This window comes from Notamacropus eugenii, chromosome X (genome assembly GCF_028372415.1).
Source record: "Notamacropus eugenii isolate mMacEug1 chromosome X, mMacEug1.pri_v2, whole genome shotgun sequence".
Lineage (NCBI taxonomy): Eukaryota > Metazoa > Chordata > Mammalia > Diprotodontia > Macropodidae > Notamacropus > Notamacropus eugenii.
Genome location: NC_092879.1, coordinates 102,299,811 through 102,321,035, shown reverse-complemented (window position 1 = coordinate 102,321,035; position 21,225 = coordinate 102,299,811). Strand labels below are relative to the sequence as shown.

Sequence of the window (21,225 nt, the reverse complement as noted above, 5' to 3'; positions counted from 1 at the left end):
ATGGATGGAGGGATGGCCTTGGAATCAGGAAGCCCTGGGGCTGCTTCATACATGCACATACTAGGGGTAGGACCTGCATGGCCCAAGCAGGTAGGGCGAGGTCAGGAAGGTTAACTAGCAGATCTGCACTGGAGCTTTAAGGGAGCATTCGAACACCAGCAGCTCCTTCCACTCCACCCATTCAATCTCAAATTGGGACCAATCAAAAAAGTGACCAACATGCCCTTGGCAACCCACTGAATCTTCCCTCAAACAAACAAAACAGCAAACTAAGTCCAACAAAGAAAGCAACCATGTTCAGCAGCAGCAGCACGTGTACAATTCTATACCTGTGGGAAGTGGGGAGCAAGGAAGGCTGGCCCCAGGAGGACCACAGCACCATTAGCAACCTTTGGGTGGCATCAGAGTCTCTCGTTCTACTCTGGCTCCCTCACAGCCCTCATTCCAAGCTGTGCAGCAACAGTCCATACTCCAGCCAAGTAGCCATGTTTCCAGTGTTGGGCTTCCACAAACAAGGCTGCTTGGTATCATTTTTGCTAAATGGAGCCAGTTTGTGCCAGCGTGGTAGCATAGTGTGTCCAGCGTCCTGCAGCTCCTCCAACAGACTCCTTTCGATTTCGGAACCATCTTTGCCAAGCGGGAGGGCTACAGGAAGCCAGGCTTGGAGCTCTTTCAATGGGCATTCTCGCATTTTTTGTGACTTGGTGCCACTGACCGTGAGCTCCCTCCATCACTACCATAGCTCTGTTCTACACCACAGGTCACCAAAATTTTCCAGAAGAAGAAGATCCTGGTGACTTACAGTTTCCGCCAGTCTTTTCCCCTTGTTGAAATGCACCTACAGCTCTTCCAGAATTCATGTGAGTCCTACGCTGAAGGATCTTTGGAGGGGACAGGGCAAAGATCCAGCCCAGGATGGAAAGGCTGAGCTTGGAGGCTCTTTCTACCCTGATGATGCCCATGTCCCTTCTTTTCCTTGGCACCCGACAGATTACCAGTTTGGCATCAAACTGCTGTCTGCAGTGCCAGGCGGGGAGCGGAAGGTGCTCATCACATTCAATGCACCCAGCCTCCAAGACCGGCTGCGCTTCACGTCTGACCTCCGAGAGTCCATAGCTGAAGTCCAAGAGATGGAGAAATACCGTGTGGAATGTGAGTGACCCCCCCCCCCAAGTCTGACCCTTCAGGGGGCTAGCCAGCCTCGAGCTTATATGCAGCCATTGATGGAGTTCTCGCATCTGTACCTTCAAATAGTTGGCAAGGAAGGTCCTGAACAGGGCAGGAGGTAAACTGGGCCAAGTTGAGCCAAGCTCAGCTTGAAGGTCTCCTCCCCCTCCTTTTCCTCCTTGGGTTCTGAGGGGAAAGTGCTTCAATTTTAGGGTTTAGAGAGCAGAGCAGATTCAAATCATAGATGCTGAATCACTTTTAAAACCTGCTTTCCTGGAGCAGGAGGAATCACTGATGTGATCTCTTTACTCTGAGTCTGGAAGAGAGAGAGAGAGAGATTAGTGTTTGGGCTAAAAAATGCCTCCTGTAGGCAAATACGTGATGAATCTCTCTAAACTTAGCCAGGTTGGGCCTTGGGACAGCAGCCATACAGTCTACCTGCCTGGGGAGTAAGTCTCAGGTGTCTGAAGAGTCAGAAGGCTCTTCCCTTACAGGATCCCAGAGGTCAGGAGTCTAAGTCATATTCTCAGGCAGCTGAGGCACAGTCTCTTGTTCAGTGTGGCAGAGCCGGATTGGCGCCCTGATCTTAGCCTTGGAGTGGAGTGGAAAGAGTTCTGCGCTAAGCAAGTCAAAGATGAATTTGTCAAAGTTTCAAAGGCTTCAGGTGTTTGGGTTGAAGTATCTAAGGCATCTAGCGATTGGGAGAAAGAATGCACGGAGAAAGAAAGACACAGAGCCCACAAGTCTGACCGTCTTGAAATTTGTAATTCTGTGTCTAAGAGATTCCGGCCCAGGCCTCACCCCCCTACTTGGATAGAGACCTGTTTCCCCCATCTTTGGGACAGTTAAGGCTTCAGGGAGGGCAGCCCTCAGGGGACCTGGAGACTGAGGGAAGGTCCAAGGTTATTAATGAAGAGGCCTGCTCTTATATACACAGCGGAGCTAGAGAAGCAGAAGGGGGTGATGCGCCCCAACACCTCCCAGCCCACTGGCTCCAAGGATGCAGTGAACGGCACACTGCCTCGGTCCAGCCTGGAGGACACGTATGGCCTTGGTGACGGCCTGAAGCGGAGTGCCCTTAGCAGCTCCCTACGCGACCTCTCTGATGCAGGTCAGGATTGCCCCTCCTCAGGGCAGGGAAGGGGGAAGGAATCCCCTCCTCCTCATCTGGGCTATCTCTCCTCCTCCCCTGTTCTTCTCCCCTGCTCCTCTGACCCAGGCCTAGGGCCGAGGGTCCCATGCTATCTAGGTGCCTAGAGCCAGAGCCAGGCCCACAGAAGGTTTGACGGAAATTAAGCTTAGCAGCCAGAACAGTACAGGGAGTGAGGGGGCAAAGCAAGGGACCCAGGATGGGCCACGTGCTCTCTCGCTTCGTCTCCTGTCCTCTCTACCTCCTCTTGCCTCTCTCCTTTTCCTCTGCTGTCTCCATATGCCTCCTAGAAGGGAGGGGTAGAAGAAGGGAGGGGAGCCCAAGGGGGAGGAGATGATCCTTCAGGGGTGGCCCTGGGTTCCAGTTGTGCGAAGCCCTACCCTGACCCTCGTTGCTTGCGGGCACAGGGAAGCGGGGGCGACGTAACAGCGTGGGATCATTGGACAGCACCATCGAAGTAAGTGGGGTGGCCTGACCCCCCCCCCCCATCTGCATGGGGCCAAGTGCCTGCCCACCTGTGCCTGTCCGACCCTTAGCTGCCCCTTCCGAGGAGGAACAATGGCGAGACATGAGACCTCTCTGTCTCTGCTCCTTCTGTCTGTCCGTCTGTCCTTCTTTCCCATTCTCTCTTTCTGCTCCAATTTTCCAGGGAAGTGATTCTGGTGATGTCCAAGTGATGGGGTTGGGGGGGGGGGGGGGGGTCTTCCTGGAGGAGACAGAGGAGGAGAGGAAGGAGAAGGAGGGCTAGCATAAGGGAAAGGGGGAGGTGGTGGCTGCAGTTGAGAAAATCGGGAGGTGCAGGAAGACACTGAGCCTGTTTCCTCGTGTCTCTCCCCACTCTGGAAGCCAGTGATTGATGAGTCCATAGAAAGAAGGCTGAAATGAGAAAAAGGGAGGTCAGATGGGAGCGTGAGTGGGGAGGCCAGCTGGGCCTGATCCCCTCTCCCTCTCCCCTCCTCCTTTCCCTACTTCCTGGTGTCCCCCATCCTGCCAGGGCTCTATTATTAGCAGCCCGCGCCCGCACCAGCGGATGCCTCCACCCCTGCCTCCAGCGCCAACGCCACCTGAGGAGTATAAGGCACCACAGCGCCCCGCATCCAACTCATCCTCTTTTCTGGGCTCACTGTTCGGCAGTAGAAGGGGCAAAGGCCCCTTCCAGACCCCTCCAGGGCCTACATCTGCCTCCTCCTCCTCTGCCTCCTCCTCTCACCACCACCATCACCACCACCACCACCACCACCACCCCCCTGCAGCCACAGCACCCCACCACCCACCGCCAACCCCAGCCCCAGCCCCACACCACATACATGCTGACGGTCCTTCCAAGCTTCAGGCGCTCCATGCCCAGTATTGCCATGTGCCCGGGGGACCAGCCCCACCTCCCCCACCCTACCACCCACAGCCTGCCCCACCCCCACCCCCACCTCAGCCAGCCCCTCTACCCCAGGTGGGCACTATCCCACCACCACCTGCCTCAGCACCACCTGTGGGGCCACACCGTCACTTTCTAGGTGGGCACGGGCCTCAGCACTTTACACTTGGCCGGGCTGGGGGCCGAGCCAAACGAGGAGCAGCTGGGGCAGCCTCCATGGGGGGCCGATACCCATTGCACCAACCCACTTCACCCCTGCCCCTCTATAGTCCAGCCCCACACCATGGGCTGGTCCACCATGCATACCCCCCACCAGGTCCACCACCACCTGGAGTGCACCATGTGGCCAGTGCATCCAAACAGGGCCCCAAGCACTTTATCTTTGGTGGGCACCCCCCACCAATGATGTCTCGCTCAGCACCTGGAGGGCCCTATGGGAGTGGAGGTGGTGGTGGGGGTCACTCTGGCCCAGGGCACCCACCTCAGTCACCACTGTCACCTCACTCCCCTGTGATACCACCCCACCCTTCATACCCACCACTTCCTCCACCCTCACCCCATACCCCACTTACCCCACATTCGCCTGCACCACCCACCTCTCCCCACCCGCCACCACATAGCCACAGTCATGGCCACCCCCATGGTCATGGGAACCCCAAGCCCAAGCCAGCAAGTAGGATCAGCACTGTCGTTTGAATTGTAAGCAGAACCTTCTGGGTTGGCCTTGGATCCTCCTAGGACACTCTCTGCCTGCCCTTCGTGGAAAAAAAAAATATACATATATATATCCGTGTACAGAGAACACGAGAGATGTGGCCACCAACTGACCCCATCCCTGGTCCCATTCCTAGGGGCTGTTGGGTGAACCCACACTTTCCCTCCATGGTCTTAGTTCCTTTGTAAAATGAGGGGGTTACTGCCAGATTTCTAGTCTACAATCTTCAGTGTCCTGTCCCGCCCCCCCGCTATGAGGCTCAGTTTCTCCTGTAAAACAAGAAGGTTCACCTAGATGGATCTAAATCAATCTGGCATCCACCTAGGATCTTTACCTGGGATCCACATTTCTCAGAGTTCTCCTCAGGGTCTCAGGGCTCCCCCCAAACTACCCAATTTCTGAGCAAGAGATGTGGGAGGGACCAGTCTTCAATCCCTGGGTCCTTGCAGTGCCTGAGCAGTCATGGGAGGGTTTTAGCCAAGTTCTATTTAGGGCTTTTAGAGAGACTCATCCGGGTCTGGAGAGTGTGTAAACTGGGGGGGTATGGTCTAGACTTCTAGACTTTACTACTGGAGAATGTTGGACTCTTCCTCGGGTGCCCCCAGGAAGCCTGGCCATCCCTCGGGCCATAGGAGTTTAGGGTCTGGCCCTACTCCCCTTCTCCTTCTGAAGCACCCTCCTAACTCTCCCTCCCCCCCCCCCCCCCCCCCCCACATACACTTGGCAAAAGGTAAGAGCTACTGGCTTGGAGCTGGGCTGACCTCCTGGTACTTCCGCTTCTGGGTCTGCCTTTTCCTTCCCCACCCAGAGTAGGAATCCTGATTTATGCCGATCAGGAAGAGACACTAAACCCCACTATTTCACTCCCCATGAGCCGATGCACTTTATAGCCCTGGGCGGGGGGAATGGAACTGCAGTTCCCCCCCCCCATGTTGAAACAGGGCCTCTCAGAGACCCCCCCACCCCCCACCCCGTGCGAGCTCCTGGGAGAGTAGAGTGAGTGGGTGGGTGTGGTGTATGTGTTGGGGAGCAAGGTGGGAGAGTATGTGTGTGTGGGTGTGTGTTGATGGTTGAGGTGGGAGATGGCTGAAGCAAGGTCTGAGTCCTACAGGCTGGGCAAGACTGGGCAGGCCAGGCTAAGGCAGAAAGGGAGAAAAGGCAAGTTCCAGGCCCAGGCTCAGTCAGGGGAGCTATCACAATCCTTCGCTTTTCAGCCTGGATGGCCTCAGTCCCGGCTGCCTCCTCCATGTTCGTCTATTTGGTACAAAACCCGGTGCCCGGTGTGCCCTCTCTCTCCTTTCCTACCCGCATGTCCTTGCAGCCCTCACCATTTTTCCCTGCCTACCTGGCCCCAGTTGCCTACAGGGAGTGGACAAGGGGCCCAGCCCCTTCTCTGCATGGGGGGGCTGGAAAAGTGCTGGTCCCAAGCCCAAGGGAGGGGCCTTGTTGTCTTGGTTGGGTCTGGTTCTCTTTGTTGTACATAAGAATGTATATTTGATGTCTTATAAATGCTCCTGTCTTTGGCCTGTGCGCATCTTGCCTCCTGTGTGTTTCTTGGGTCTGGGTGGGCGGGACTGTCGGGGACCTGACTTTTGCCCAGGTTTGCTGTGCCAGGTGCTGGCTGTGCCCGTTGGGATCACTGCATCATTTGTCATTTTGCTGGTTGCCTGGCCTTCCTTCTTTCATCTCGTTCTTCAGTCCAGACACAGTCCAGCATTAGCCTTCCCAAACTGGAGAGGAGACACTGGGAGGCGGGCCAGGTTTCCTGCCTCACCTACTGCCACTGCATGGGGGGGAGGGGCCACACTGTCACTGTAGGATCCAGTTTTAGAGCGCAACACTTTCTTTTATCGCTGGGATCCCTCCTCCTCCTCTTCCCCGCCCCACCAGACAACCATCCATCCCTCTTTACTCCGCCCCTTTCTTCCGTCCTGGCCCCGCCTCTCCCATTCCCATCTCCCGCCCTCGTGCCTCCAGTGCGCCTGCGCAGATCGGCCTTTAAACGCGCACGGCCAGCGACAGGCTCAAGAAGATCCGGCTTTTGTTTACCTTTCCTAGTACCTTTCCGCCGTCTCGCCTCAGGGACTTTTTCCTCCCCATACAAGCTCGAGCCGCCGGCCGCTTCACGGCCCCGCCCCTTCCGAATCCCTCAGCTTCCCCTGCCCCGGAATCCGCCGAGGCCCCGATAGGGCCAGTCGGCGCGGTCGGGGCCGCGAGCCAGAGCGGCGGAGGGATTCTCCGCCGCTCAGAAGGGAACGGCCCGACCCAAGATGGCGGCGGCGGCGTCAGGAGCCGCGGCGTCGTCGTCGGCGGCGGCGGCGGCGGCGGCGGCAGTGGTCGGGACCAGGGGCGGCGCGGCGACAACGGCGGCGGCGGCGGTGGCGGCCCGGGGGCGCTCCGGGTAGCGCGCACGTACGCACGTACGCGCGCACGCCAGGCCTCGTTCTGGTCCGCGCCCGCATTGGCGGCGGCGGCGGCGGCGTCGGCGTCCGCGTCCTCCCCCGCGTCCGCGTCCGCGTCCGCCATGGAGGCCGGGCCCGAGGACTTCGTGCCCCCGCCCGAGTGCCCCGTCTTCGAGCCAAGCTGGGCCGAGTTCAGGGACCCTCTGGGCTACATCGCCAAGATCCGGCCCATCGCCGAGAAGTCGGGCATCTGCAAGATCCGGCCGCCGCCGGTGAGCGGGGAGGCGGGCCGGGCCGGGCCTGAGGTCGATGGGCTAGGCCGGGCCGGCGCGCGCTAGGCCCCTACTCGGGCCTGGGGCCTAGGGCCTAGGCCAGGCCCCAGCCCGAGCCCAGGTCCGGGGGTGTGCGCGTGCGCGCGTGGCGCCCCTCCTCGGCCCCCCCCTCCCCCGGGACCGGGGCCTGCGTGTGCGCGTGCGCCCCCGGAACCGGCTTGGGGGGGGGAGTTCTCCTGACTCCTGACAAGTTCCGGAAGGGAGGTCGAGGCAGCGCCTTGCCCTTGGGGGGGGGGGCGGCACAGGTGGAAGCCCCTCCAGTTGGGGTTGGCACTTCCGGGGGCGCACTCAGCGCCATCACAGGCCCCCTCCCCGCGGGCGGCCCGGAGCGCAGGGCTGGGCCTTTCCTCACCTGTCACACGAAGGCTCTTCCAGATGTAAAGCCGTGACCCGCTGACCTTGGCAAGTAGAATGCTGGGCCCCCCGGGCCCTGTGACCTGGGAAGTGCCTCGCACCCATGTCTTGGCCCCTGTTAATTTTACTTTCAGAAGGGTAGTGTGGCAGCGAAGCAGGAACCAGCCTTAGAAGCAACAACTCATCGTACTGCTAGAGCGTCGCCGGCACTTTGGGTTGGGGTTGGGGTTGGACTTTATTGAAGGGGCCTCCTACCTGACGGGTGAGCTCGCTCAATGCCCCCCTCTCCCCAAAGGTGCCTTCTCCAGAGACTTGCCTCCAGGCCCTCAGACTGCCCAGTGCTCCCCAGTCTGACCTGTACCCAGACACAACCCTTAAGTATTCTCTTCAGCATGGGGTGAACCCTGACTTGGGTTTGCCCCATGGCTGTCTCTGCCCCTGTCCGTGGTGGGCCATACCCAGCTAAACCTGGGCCTTGTCTTCCTGCAGGACTGGCAGCCTCCCTTTGCTGTGGAAGTGGACAACTTCAGGTTCACCCCCCGGATCCAGAGGCTGAATGAACTGGAGGTAAAAAGAAAGGGTTAGGGCTGCGGAGGCAGAGAAAAAGAGGGAGGGTCCTAGATGCCTTGGGCAGTGCATATTTAGGTTTATGGTAAATGCCTTGTGGTGCTGTCCCAGCACAGGCCTGCTTGCTTGGGGGGGAATCTGGTAGACTCCTGGCCTTTTAGCCCTTGTTTCTAATGGTTCTGGCAGGGCTGCTGGACCAGCTCCTCCCGTCCTCTTGGGGTGGCCAGGGAGACCTAGGGACAGCTTAGTGCTGTTAAATAGAGGTACTCTGACAGCTACCTGTGAATCTCACAGATCATTTTCTGGCTGAGAAAACTCGGGTTCAGAGAACAAGCTATAGGTGGTGTTCAGCATTGGGGTTCTCCTAAGTCCTGTAGAGTGGAGATGGCCCCGGAGGCAGTGGGAGACCCTGGCCCTTTGGAGCTAAAGCCTTTTCAGGGCCTCATTTTGAGTGATATAACGTCCCTTCAGTGAATAACTTCTCGTAGTATTCAATGGGTGGTGCTTTTTTTTCTTTTTTCTTTTTTTGACAAATGAGATTTTGTTGTTTAAGTGATTTGAATATGATATCCAGTGAGGTTTTCCTTTTTTGGCTTTCCATGCATCTCTTTCCTTTTCTTATCTCCAGTAATTGACTGTTTATGTTAATTAGCATGGGTGGTGCTTAGGGCATCCTAGTCTTGCGTACATGAGGAAGTGTTAAAGTTGAATCGCTTTTAACATAGAAGAGAAGAATCCATTTGATATAATTTCATCAAACTTTAATATTTAGATTACAACATATTTTTTAGTACATTTAATATGTTTTGAGAAAAAAACGAGGTGACGCATTTAGGGGTAGGGGCAGTTGCTAATATAGGATGGGAGAGTTAGAGAGAGCAACATGGGCAGTCCTAGGAGAGAAGAGGAGCTGCTGCTCACTGACAGGTTGTGTTTGTCCTTCGTTCTCAAAGAGGACCGTGACATCAAGATGATGACTTGACTTGCAGTTGACTTTGATTTGAGGGAGGAAGGGCTGTGCAAGGTTACCAGCCTCACTTTCTTCTCCTGAGCCATCTGGGTCCACTAGCCTGATATTCATCAGGAGGACTGGAGATGGCCCAGGATTCAATGGGAGACCCTGGCCCTTTCAGGCTAAGATCTTATCACATTCTCACTTTGAGTGAGATACACCCATTCGACGAATATGCTTCTTTAAATAGTTACTCTAGGCATAGCCCCTTTGATAAAAAAAAAAAAATCAAACTGGGAGGGGAAGAGCCTCATGATTCCTGGGTAAAAGAGAAGCAGTCACTATTTAGTGTTTACATTCACTCTGCGCTAGGAGGGTGGGGACCTGGCGTCCAGTCTCTGAGCTCCAGAGTGAATTTGGGCTTAAGGCCTGGTGTTTGAGCAAGAAATCTAGCTGGTAAACTCAATGGAAAAAAGGCAGCTTTTGGCCATGGAAGTGTATTTGGGTAGAGCACCCCAGGCAAGGATGGAGGGGAAACGATTCAGATGGGCAGATGCTTGACTTCCCATTTCTAGCCCTATTCCCAAATCCCTCATCACCTTGCCATTATCCCTCGCTTCAGCTACGTGGTGCTGCAGTATATACATCAGCCTCGTACTTCCTGGAACACAGGCAGCACCTTCTAGCCACCTTGCTCTGATTCATGTTCAAGAAGGGCATGCTGTGAATGCCACTATGCTCAGAGGGGAGGACTCAGGGAACTTCTCACAAGGATTCCTTAGTTAGCAGCTTCCTAGGAATAGGAGGCCATATCACTGTGGCCTTTGTGGCCCACAGGCTGGCACATGTGCCCATGGGAGGTCAGGACAGGTGGGTCACATGTGGCTCTAACCCACTTTTCCAGGCCCAGACCAGAGTGAAGCTCAATTACTTGGACCAGATTGCCAAGTTCTGGGAGATCCAGGGCTCCTCCCTGAAGATCCCGAATGTGGAGCGACGTATCTTGGACCTCTACAGCCTCAGCAAAGTAGGCTCAATCCTTCCTCCTGGGTCTCTGGGTGTGAAAATGGGTGGGCACATAGTGGGCAGGTGGGGTGGGAGGGGATTCAGCTCCACTGGGTCTGTGGGTGCCTGTGATTTCTCTTTCCTCCATACTTTCACTTCCAGATTGTGGTAGAGGAGGGGGGCTATGAAGCCATCAGCAAGGACCGCCGCTGGGCTCGTGTGGCCCAGCGTCTCAACTACCCAGCCGGCAAGAACATTGGGTCCCTGCTGCGCTCTCACTATGAGCGTATCGTCTACCCCTATGAGATGTACCAGTCTGGAGCCAATCTGGTGGTAAGGGAGGGAGAGAGTCCACATAGTACAACTACACCCACACACACCCCACCCATCCCTAACCTCCTGTTATCTCATTGGGCCGAAGCTAGGCTCTGCTCTTAAAGGATGGAATGGGTGGGGAAGTCACCTCAGCTTGGTATAAACCTACCCATCCTGGAACTGGTTTGGCAAGCTCAGAGCCTTTGCCATTCCTGACCTACCTCGTCCAGTGTCACCCAGGGGCTCCCCACTCTCACCATTCCCTGGCCTGTTAGGCTGGGCTCTACTCTGATTGTGTTGAGGGAACTGAATGAAGGGGAGAAGGGCTGCTGCTGGTCACTGATGCCAAGGTCCTGGTCTCCCCCAGCAGTGTAACACACGTCCATTTGATAGCGAAGAGAAAGACAAGGAATACAAGCCCCACAGTATCCCCCTGCGGCAGTCGGTGCAGCCCTCCAAGTTCAATAGCTATGGACGGCGGGCCAAGAGGCTGCAGCCTGATGTGAGTGCCACCCCTGCCAACCTGCGGCTCGGCCCACTGGGGCTGCTGGCCTGGGCATTGTCCGGAGGGGTCTGCCTGCTCTTTTCCCTTCTCTCTCTCTCCCTCCTTCCTCTCCCTGCCTCTCTCACATGATATGTCTCCCTCTGCTATCCGTTCCTTCCACTGCCTCAGCCGGAACCCACTGAAGAGGACATAGAGAAGAACCCGGAGCTTAAGAAGCTGCAGATCTATGGGGCCGGCCCTAAGATGATGGGGCTGGGCCTCATGGCCAAGGACAAGAGTCTTCGAAAGAAGGGTGAGAGGCCATCAGGACCTACCTTGGGAGTGGGGAGCCTGCTGCTGTTGGGACCTGCTGACTCACTGTCCTCCACAGATAAGGATGGCCCTGAATGCCCCCCAACAGTGGTGGTGAAAGAAGAGGTGGGCACCGAGCCAAAGCTGGAGCCAGCTTCCCCTAAAGCCTTCATGGATGGCAAAGAGGAGCTGAGCCACAGCCCCGAGCCCTGCACCAAGATGACCATGCGTCTGAGGAGGAGCCATAGCAATGCCCAGTTTGTAAGGAAGAGCATCCCCCAGCCCTGGGGTCACACTAAGAAGGAGGGGGGCCGTGCTAGACGTATGCCTAATGAGCAAAAGGGAGTTCAGGCAGAGGATGAATGATCCAGGTTGGCAAGGACTGAGGGAATTGGGGATGTTGAGGCCTGGCCTAGTGGTGAGCCCTCCCTCCGTATGACTAGATTGAGTCCTATGTGTGCCGGATGTGTACCCGAGGGGATGAGGATGACAAGCTCCTGCTGTGTGATGGCTGTGATGACAACTACCACATCTTTTGCCTCCTGCCTCCCCTCCCAGAGATCCCTAAGGGCATCTGGCGCTGCCCTAAGTGTGTCATGGCGGTAAGGTGCTCCACGCAGGAGGGGAGGTAGGAAGGCTGGGCCCTTTGCCATTGGTTCTGCCATCCTCGCCCCCAAGCCACACAGCCTATGGCTGTGCCTTGCTTTGTAGGAATGTAAACGCCCTCCAGAGGCCTTTGGCTTTGAGCAAGCCACACGGGAATACACGCTGCAGAGCTTTGGTGAGATGGCTGACTCCTTCAAGGCTGACTACTTCAACATGCCTGTGCATGTACGTGCCTTGGGCTGGGTGGGTCCTGGGCTGTTTCTGGGCACAAGGCTCAAAGGCCAGAATCAGCGCACACACACATGCCCCACTTTGTGCCCCCAGATGGTACCCACAGAGCTAGTGGAAAAGGAGTTCTGGCGCCTCGTGAACAGCATTGAGGAGGATGTGACCGTGGAGTATGGGGCAGACATCCACTCCAAGGAGTTTGGCAGTGGCTTTCCCATTAGTGACAGCACAAGGCGCCTGTCCCCTGAGGAGGAGGTGCGGGTCAGGGGCTGGGTCCACTTGCACTGTGCTCACTGTTTCTTCCTCCCTTGACCCAGACTGGGCTTCTCCCCCTCCCAGCTGGCGGCCATTTTCTTTCAAGTGCTGCCAGGCTGGGATTGCTCCCAGGGAGTCAAGAAGGCCCTGGGGGCACATTCTGGCTTCTTGCCACCTACCTAGCGGGTACATGTACTCCAACACAAACTGATTCATCTTGAAGCCTCTGGAAAAAATGGGGAAGCCGCATGCATTCCTTTTGTCTCAGGGCTTTCTGAAGCTTTCCACTGTCATACCATCTGTGAGGCTGGATCCCTTAGAGTTTGGAGGGTTGGGGAAGGAAGGGAGGCCAGCCCAGAGGCCCACAGTAAAGCCTCTGGGACCCTCTAGTTGGGGAGGCCCTGGGGCTTAGCCCATCTCTGGCCCACTCCAGGAGTACGCGGCCAGTGGTTGGAACCTCAACGTCATGCCCGTCCTGGAACAGTCGGTCTTGTGCCACATCAATGCTGACATCTCTGGCATGAAGGTGCCCTGGCTATATGTGGGCATGGTCTTCTCAGCCTTCTGCTGGCACATTGAGGATCACTGGAGCTACTCCATTAACTACCTCCATTGGTGAGCAGGCAGGCACCCAGCAGGGTTGCTCAGGGAGGGCCAGGCTGTCCCTGAGTGCCTGTGCCCTGCCCTTGACCACCTTCTACCCTGTGGGCAGGGGAGAGCCTAAGACGTGGTACGGTGTCCCGTCATTCGCAGCCGAGCACCTGGAGGAGGTGATGAAAAAGCTGACGCCTGAGCTTTTTGACAGCCAGCCCGACCTTCTCCATCAGCTGGTCACACTCATGAACCCCAACACGCTCATGGCGCATGGTGTGCCGGTCAGTGCCCCTTCTTCCTCCCCATGTCTCCCCTGTGCCTGGGCTCCATCCCGAGTTGGTCATCTTGGACCATCTTTTCTGCCCTTTTTTCCGTGGGGGTCGAGGGTAGGAACGCTTCCCTTTAGGGCCCAGCTGCTGGCCTATGCCACTCACCAAGAGCAGTCTTCCCCTTACTTCCTCCCTTGAGCTTCTTGGAAGAGCCTTCTTGGTAAACTCCCATCCTTGCCGGCCTCCAGGGAAGCCAAGGGAAAGCTGAACCATCCTTAGGATGCCTTCTGCCTGAGTTTCTCTGAACCCAGATATCTCCAGCCCCATTCCTCTGTGGTCAGTTGGCCCTTCTGGCCCTGCCACTCTGGGGTCCAGGAAGGCAGCTCCATGAGGCTAGGGCTGGGCTCACCTTCCAGAATCTGAGTGTTTGCCTCCATGAGTCTGTCCTCAGGTTGTCCGTACCAACCAGTGCGCAGGAGAATTTGTCATCACATTTCCCCGAGCCTACCACAGCGGCTTCAACCAGGGCTACAACTTTGCCGAGGCAGTCAACTTCTGCACTGCTGACTGGGTAGGCTGGGGCCTGGGGCTGCTCCAAGGAGGGTGGGATGGGCATGGCAGGGTGGGGAGTTGGCCCAAACTAGGCTCACCCTCCCCCTTCTCTAGCTGCCTGCAGGGCGTCAGTGTATTGAGCACTATCGGCGGCTCCGGCGCTACTGTGTCTTCTCCCACGAAGAGCTCATTTGCAAGATGGCAGCCTGCCCTGAGAAGCTGGATTTGAACCTGGCTGCAGCAGTGCACAAGGAAATGTTCATCATGGTACAGGAGGAGCGCCGACTACGAAAGGCTCTGCTTGAGAAGGTGACAACTAGGGGGTGGTGGCTTGGTTGAGCAGGGAATCTTGGAGGAGACCTTGAGAATATCCAGGAGACTGGGGTGAGCCCGTAGGCCAAGAATCTGCCTACTAGACACAGGTCCCCACCTTCTGACTCCAAGTGAGGTTTTGGTCCATGGCCATCCAGCGGGGGAGGCCCAGGGCCCACCTGTAGGGAAAGGAGAAGCTTACCTTGAGTTTGTGAAGTTTGGGAGTGGGGGTGGATGGGTGGCATCTCGCTGTGGTAACAAATGTTAACCTCACTGTGTCATTTTGGAAGTTTACAAGGGTCTGTAAGCTCAGAGGTGGGGGAGATCTCCGGCCTGCAGCTGGATTTACAAGCTCTGAGAGCAGGTGCAAATGTTGGGTCTCTAAAGCAAGGGGTCTGAGACCCTGGGCGAGTTCAGGGTGGGAGTGCTGTGTGGGCTTCAGCCCAGTGTCAGGCAGTGGAGTCACCTGCCCCTGACAGCCAGGGGCTGAAAGGACAGATGCCCCCACATTTGACAGCAGAAGTCAGACCCAAATAAGTGACATTATGAGAGATTGCCTGGTCCCTTGTTGCTGGTGTTCTGTGGAGGGGGCCATGCTTGGCCTTGCTTCTGCACCAACCTGTCCAGCCCCCTTGCCCGTGTTGGTGCTGAATAGGGGAGGGCTGGGGCTTCTCCTTTTCTATCCTCTGCCCTGTAAGTCTTGGAGGGCCCTGCCTTCAGCTTCCTTCCATCTTCTACATCCTTTATAATACATGTGTCAAGGTCGGTGGGATTCACCCTGAGCACCTGGGCCTAGGGAGGATCTGTTCTGTGCATGGCTTGGTTTGGTTCAACAACACTTTCTCTTGACCTCACTGGGCCTTGGCAGCAAGCGAAATTCAGGGTGGGCCTCAGCAACTTTGCTCTGTGAAGCTCCTGCCCCCCTCCCCCTCCCCCCACTTCCATTCTTGGTCTGTCCACCGTGGGTCCCAATTCTTTCCTGAAGCCTTGCTGCAAGTTTTCCACATATGTTCTCTGCTTCTCACTGAGAACATGTGAGACCCTGGGAGCTGAGCGCCCTATGACACCTCCACTCCCATGTGCGCACAGGGCATCACAGAGGCAGAGCGGGAGGCCTTTGAACTGCTCCCCGATGATGAGCGTCAGTGTGCCAAGTGTAAGACGACGTGCTTCCTATCCGCGTTGGCCTGTTATGACTGCCCTGATGGGCTTGTCTGCCTCTCCCACATTGATGACCTCTGCAAATGCCCTACCAGCAAGCAGTATCTGAGGTCAGTGGGCTGGTGGGTTCAGGGAGACAGTGGAGAGAGCATCCACAGAAACTGCCTGCAGTGTAGTGGAGCAGGGTCAGGGTGAGGGGAAGGCTGGCTAAAGTCTTTCAGCAGAGGCGGGGCTGGGGAAGGAGGAGGGAATTCCTGGCCAGAGAACCAGCCCAGGATGGGATGCCCAGCTCTGGCCACATTCTTCCCTCAGATACCGATACACACTGGATGAGTTACCTGCCATGCTGCATAAGCTCAAAGTGCGGGCTGAGTCCTTCGATACCTGGGCCAGCCAAGTGCGCACCGCCCTGGAATTGGAGGATGGGCGGAAGCGCAGTAAGTGGATGGCAGCTGGGGGTGGGGGTGGGGGGGGGGGAGGTGGCTTTGGTTGGGAGCTAGGAGCTCACAGACTGGCACTCTCCTCAGGCCTGGAGGAGCTCAGGGCTCTGGAGTCTGAGGCCCGGGAGCGCCGCTTCCCCCACAGTGAGCTCCTGCAGCGACTGAAGGACTGCCTGCGTCAGGCTGAGGCCTGCATCTCTCGGGCCTTGAGGCTGGTCAGCAGCCGGGAGCCGGGGGGCGTGGAGCCCAGTGGGGAACGCTGGGTCCCCAGGGTGCTGCCCCCCCAGTTGACCTTGGAGGAGCTCCGGGAGTTCATTGAGGAGATGAGCAGCTTACCTTGTGCCATGCACCAGATTGGGGAAGTCAAGGTGAGAAGGGAGCCCTCCTGGGTGGGCCTTGGGGCTGGACCTGAGGACAGCTGGGGGGAGGGGGGCAGGCCTGGCTGGGGAGTCAGCCCCTCCCTTCTCCCTCCCCTCTCCCCTTCCTTTCCAAACCTAGGACATCTTGGAGCAGGTGGAGGCTTTCCAGGCCCAGGCTCAAACAGCTCTGGCCTCCTTGCCAGCCAGCCTGGGCCACCTACCAGGCCTGCTGGAACAGGCTCATCGCCTGGGTGTGGGGGTGCCCGAGGCCGAGCAGCTTAAGCTACAGGTGCAGCAGGCCCATTGGCTGGATGAGGTGAAGAGGGCCCTGGCGCCCCCTGCCCAGCGGGGTACTTTGGCTGTCATGCGGGGGCTGCTGGCTTCTGGGGCTGATGTGGCACCCAGCCCTGCTGTGGATAAAGCCCGGGCCGAACTGCAGGAGCTGCTGGCCATTGCTGAGCGTTGGGAGGAGAAGGCCCATCTCTGTCTCGAGGCCAGGTGCTCCCTTGCCCCCCAGCCTTCCCCGATTACCCTTTGTGCCACTCGGCCCTACTGAGCACTGCAGGGAGAGGGCCCATGGTTCTGGGGGTCCAGTGCTCCCTCAACCACCTCCTGGTCTCCCCTAGCCTTTCCAAGTTCCTGCTCACTTTGTTCTGGGCTGCAGGTCTCTCCCAGCTTCCAGATCAGGCACTTGCTGCCTCCCCCAGCCCCTGTGCGCCAGGAACCCCAGGCCTTCTTTTGAGAGGGAGCCACCTCCACAACTCACCTTTCCATGCCAGGCAAAAACATCCTCCTGCCACCCTTGAGGCCATAATCCGAGAAGCTGAAAACCTCCCTGTCCACCTGCCCAATATCCTGGCCCTGAAGGAGGCCCTTGGCAAAGCCCGAGCTTGGATTGCGGACGTGGATGAGATCCAGGTGAGGCTCTTTGGGAACCCCCCCCCACACCCCTTGGCCTGCTATGTAGGGAGATGGGTCAGGAAGGCAGCACTTTGACCCTGTGGTGGCAAGGGGGTCCAACAAGGGCTTGGGCTTCCCTCTCTTCCTCCTCAGAATGGCGATCACTACCCATGCCTGGATGACTTGGAGGGGCTGGTGGCTGTGGGCCGGGACCTGCCTGTGGGCCTGGAGGAGCTAAGGCAGCTGGAGTTGCAGGTACTCATGGCCCACTCCTGGCGGGAGAAAGCTTCCAAGACCTTCCTCAAGAAGAACTCCTGCTACACCCTGCTCGAGGTGAGGCAGGCCCTGGGCTCTTCTTCCTCCCAGCCTGCTACCCACCTGGTGGGCCTCACTTTACTTTTTGCCCTTGCCTCCCCCCGCCCAGGTGCTGTGTCCATGTGCAGATGCTGGCTCGGAGAGCATGAAGAGGGACCGATGGAAGAGAGAGAAGGAACAGGGCCTCTACAGATCAGACACTGAGCTTCTGGGCTTGTCTGCCCAGGACCTCAGAGACCCGGGCTCTGTGGTGAGGAGGGGAGCTGGGGGTGGGGGTGGGGCGCAGGGCACCTGTGTCAGTCCTCCAGCTATTCCTCTTGATTCCCTGTGGCCCAGAAGATGGGACGGGTTGGGATGGACAGAAGGGCTGGCTCAGCCTCCTGAAGGGCCATCCATCTCTTTCCCTGGGGCCCAGATCCTGGCCTTCAAGGAGGGCGAACAGAAAGAGAAAGAGGGCATCTTACATCTGCGCCGTGCCAATGCAGCCAAGCCCTGTCCATCGGCTCCCAAACTCACTGGGCCCCCCTCAGCTGTGCCCTCACCGGAGGCCCCATCCTGTGTGTGTGGGCAGGCGCCAGTGGGCGAGGGGGCCTTGCAGTGTGACCTGTGTAGGGACTGGTTCCATGGTTGCTGTGTGTCGGCCCCGCGCCTCAGTGGGCTCCGGCCCCTGGCCTGGTGGGAATGGGACACTAAATTCCTCTGCCCGCTCTGCATGCGCTCCCGCCGACCTCGCCTGGAAACCATCTTGGCCCTCCTGGTGGCTCTGCAGAAGCTGCCAGTTCGACTGCCTGAGGGAGAGGCCTTGCAGTGTCTGACTGAGCGGGCCATTGGCTGGCAGGGCAGGGCCCGCAGGGCCCTGGCTTCCAGGGACGTGTCAGCGCTGCTGAGTCGTCTAGCTGAGCTCCGGCAGCGACTGTACCGGTCCTCGGCCACCCCTCGCCCCCAACCTGGCAGCCTGGCCCCACCCCCACTCAGGGAGAGCAGAGGTAGCAGCAATGAGCTTCAGGTGAGGCCCTGTGCTGTGCCCCTGGGGTAGGGAGCCAAGGGGAGGCCTTGGCTTGCTCACTTTTCTCTCCCTCCTACCTTGTCCCTTTGCTCCTCGTTGGCCTCAGTTGTCTTTGGAGAATGGAGATGATGTGAAAAGTGGCGAGAAGACCAGCCCTGGGGGCAGCTCAGGTAGGGCTCTCTGGGCTTGGGTGGCAAGAGGGAGTTGGGGTGGGGGCCCGGGGAAGCCGAGCTTTTGCCTTGCCATCTCTGCAGACCTGGAGCTGCTGGCATTAATGCTGCCCCGGCTGGAAGGCCCTGTGCTTGAGCTGCCTGAGGCAGCCCGTGGCCCCCTGGAGGAGCTCATGATGGAGGGGGATCTGCTCGAGGTGACCTTGGACGAGAACCACAGCATCTGGCAGCTGTTGCAGGCTGGCCGCCCCCCAGATCTGAGCCGGCTCCGCACACTGATTGAGGTGAGGTTCACAGGGCTGGGGAGCTTAGAGGAGCGGGGTCTCCCGAAGCCACCAACCCACCCCCACTGCTTGTCACATCCTCAGCTGGAGAAGGCTGAGAGGCAGGGCACTCGTGGGCGGAGCCGGGCTCCAGAGAAGCGGCGGCGGCGGAAGGGGGAGCGCACTGGTGGGGAGTGCGCTGGTGGTGAGTGTGCCGGCAGCAGCGAGTGCACCGATGTGACTAGAGAGGAGCTGGAGCCAAAGAGGGCACGGGGCCCAGTGACCACCGAGGTGGAGGAGATGCTGGAGGAGGAAGAAGAAGAGGAAGGGGAAGCTGAGGGGAGCAGAGCTGGGGACGACGCCCTTCCCCCTGGTGGTGGCAACGGCCTGCAGAGTTCCAGCCCTCCCCTGAGCCAGAATAGGCCAGAGGGGAGACCTGGGAGCCAGGCAGGTGGGCCCTCTGCCGGCTGCCCCCCTCCCACCTCCCCCTGTCCCTCTGAACAACAGTTGTGACCGTTTGGAGCTGGACATGTGCACAGTCCCGTGTCCCCTCCCACCTGCTGGTCCCCATCCCCCCACTTGGAAGAGGGAGAGAGAACTTCGGGTTGCAACCTGCCAGTCTGGGGATGGGTGGGGGGCAGGGCTGACCTCTAGGGGTCTTGGGCCTTCCTCTCCTGCTCCCCCCCAGGGGGCCGGCCTCCTACCAGCATTCATTTCCTCGGATGGGCAGGCCTGTGGTCTGCCCCCTCCCGTCTTCCTCTGGCCCCAGCCAGCACCATTCCAAGAGTGGGGAAGGACAGAGGCCAGCAGGCCTGGGCCATTGGCCCCTTCTCCTCTGGGCTAGGCTTCCACTGACCCTCTGCTCCCTGCCTGGGGGAACTAGCCCTTGGTGAGCAAACCCTCATGGTTATCTTTTTAATTAAACTGAGGGGGTTTGAAAGAAAGCTTCTTTGGTGCTGCTCCCACAGGCCTCAGCAGCCTGCCCTCTGATCCCCTCCTTCCCCTCCCCCACACCCTGAGATTATGTTGTAAGGGGACAAGGGATGGCACTGCCGCCACCTCATCTATTGGTTGGGAGGAGGAATGGAATGAACTGCCCCTCCCCCACAAAACAAAGCAAACCAACAGGAAACATGATGTTCCCACAGTTGCCTCTTTTAATTTTATTTTATTATTTTCCTCTTGTTAGAAATAAAACTTAGCAATGGTTTTTGGAAAGTTGCCTCTGCCCTGGCCTTTCCTTCTCTGGCCCTTGAGGGTGGGGCTGGGCAGGGAAAGAACTCCTTTGGTCACACCCTGGGAGGTAAGAAGGAAAGCCCCAGGAGGTGTAACTGATGGTTTGATTGTTTGGATAGGGGGTTCATCTCCCTGTACTGGCCTTGGATGAGACCCTTGGCCTCCAGCCTCCTCCACTGCTCGTAGAGGGGGACAGGGAAGCTCCAGGAACACTGGGGGATTCCTCCCCGCCACAGCTTGTGATGTGGGTTTGGGATAGGGAATAAGGCCTGCCTGCTGCCCCACCCCCTGGTTTGCAGTACACCAAGATTCTCACCTGGGAGCACAGTACCCTTCCACATCCTGGGCTTCCTCTGACTGCCATGGGCAAATGCAAGGCCAGGAAGGCTGGTGGAGAGGAACTGATGGCTTGGGATCTGCTCAACACTGGGATTTGGGAATACACCCAGGTGTACTGTACAAGCTGGTGAAGAGGCCCACCCCCCCAAGGCAAGGATTCAAATCTCCCCAAGGCCAACAATGTTAGGGAAGGTGCCTTTCTCTCTGCTGCCTATCTTGAACCTCAGGCAGTGCCAGGCAACCCACTCGGGCCCTGCCTTCTCATGCATACCTGTCTGGAGTTGGTTTTTACATTCAGCTGTACATGGCATATGTTGGGACGTAAAAACTTGCCAAACAAATGCAGAAAAGCAGAAATATGAAATGTACCCTTTTCAAACCATAATGTAATAAGAACTCCAGTTCAGGGCTGTGGAAGTGCAGATTGAAAATTAATTGGAAAGTAATCCTAAAGAACAAGTGGGTCAAAGGAACAAATGATAGAAACAAGATTTCATTAAAAAGAATGACAAGGAGACAACATTACCAAATTTGGGGGTTGCAGTCAAAGCACTAAGGGGAACCTGTGTGAAGAATATGGCAACAAAAGAGAAAAATGAGATGAATCAGCTGGGGATGCAACAGAGACACACACATACACACACACACTCTCAAAATCCCCAATTTGAAATCAAACCATTGGTTAATTTCATTTTAAGAAAAGCAAATTACCAATTTCAAAAAGGAAAAGGGTGACTGCATCACAAATGAAGGTGAAATAAGGGTTAGAAGCTACTTTGCCCAAGTGTGTGACAATGTAAGTGAAATAAATGGATGTTTACAAAAATATAAAATGCCCAGATTAACAGAAGAGGAAAGAGAATGCTTAAATAACCCAATCTTGAACAAGCCATCCACCAATGAACTTCCTTTTCACAAGTAAATTCTACCCAATGTTTAAGGAACAATGAATCCAATACTGCATTATAATCTATTTGAAAAACTAGGTAAAAGAGTCCTACCAAACACCTTTTACCACACAAATAGGGTTTGCATACCTAAACCAGGGGGAGCAAAACCCAGAAAACTGGAGACCAGTTTCTTTAATATCAAT

At 57.1% G+C, this 21,225-nt stretch overlaps 3 protein-coding genes across 16 annotated transcripts in view; 2 read left to right on the top strand and 1 right to left on the bottom strand.

The window, feature by feature from the left end:
• IQSEC2 (IQ motif and Sec7 domain ArfGEF 2) overlaps window positions 1–5,934 on the top strand; it is a 34,594-nt gene extending 28,660 nt beyond the window's left edge. For 4 of the 5 annotated variants that reach the window (XM_072627351.1, XM_072627348.1, XM_072627347.1 and 1 more), the window contains 5 exons: window positions 761–860; window positions 991–1,152; window positions 2,105–2,278; window positions 2,725–2,774; window positions 3,312–5,934. In XM_072627351.1, coding sequence (XP_072483452.1) covers window positions 761–860; window positions 991–1,152; window positions 2,105–2,278; window positions 2,725–2,774; window positions 3,312–4,385 — 1,560 coding nt within the window. In that variant the 3' untranslated portion in view covers window positions 4,386–5,934. The remainder of the gene's footprint in view (window positions 1–760; window positions 861–990; window positions 1,153–2,104; window positions 2,279–2,724; window positions 2,775–3,311) is intronic. The other variant, XM_072627349.1, reaches the window with a different exon arrangement.
• Window positions 275–6,930, bottom strand: LOC140516409 (uncharacterized). 9 transcript variants are annotated; one of them, XR_011971349.1, is made up of 5 exons: window positions 6,454–6,863; window positions 5,750–6,187; window positions 2,833–3,193; window positions 1,610–1,786; window positions 275–1,483 (listed from the first exon to the last, which is right to left on the bottom strand). XR_011971349.1 is itself a non-coding variant. In XM_072627363.1 (2 exons), the coding sequence occupies exons 1-2, from the start codon at window positions 6,928–6,930 to the stop codon at window positions 6,179–6,181; spliced, it is 486 nt and encodes a 161-aa protein (XP_072483464.1). In that variant the 3' UTR covers window positions 5,465–6,178. The 9 variants fall into 9 exon arrangements, 1 of the variants encoding a protein (XP_072483464.1); XR_011971351.1 differs by having other exon boundaries at window positions 1,606–1,781; XR_011971346.1 differs by lacking the exon at window positions 5,750–6,187 and having other exon boundaries at window positions 1,606–1,786; window positions 6,454–6,930.
• Window positions 6,929–19,775, top strand: KDM5C (lysine demethylase 5C). 2 transcript variants are annotated; one of them, XM_072627353.1, is made up of 25 exons: window positions 6,929–7,078; window positions 7,982–8,059; window positions 9,916–10,038; window positions 10,179–10,349; window positions 10,702–10,833; window positions 11,005–11,128; window positions 11,207–11,388; window positions 11,571–11,729; window positions 11,839–11,958; window positions 12,058–12,216; window positions 12,650–12,831; window positions 12,929–13,091; window positions 13,531–13,650; window positions 13,746–13,940; window positions 15,033–15,214; window positions 15,417–15,541; window positions 15,632–15,912; window positions 16,043–16,401; window positions 16,683–16,821; window positions 16,957–17,136; window positions 17,228–17,368; window positions 17,534–18,124; window positions 18,231–18,294; window positions 18,379–18,578; window positions 18,663–19,775. In XM_072627353.1, the coding sequence occupies exons 1-25, from the start codon at window positions 6,929–6,931 to the stop codon at window positions 19,068–19,070; spliced, it is 4,728 nt and encodes a 1,575-aa protein (XP_072483454.1). In that variant the 3' UTR covers window positions 19,071–19,775. The 2 variants fall into 2 exon arrangements, with proteins under 2 accessions (XP_072483454.1, XP_072483453.1); XM_072627352.1 differs by having other exon boundaries at window positions 10,699–10,833.
• The last annotated feature ends 1,450 nt before the right edge of the window (window positions 19,776–21,225 follow it).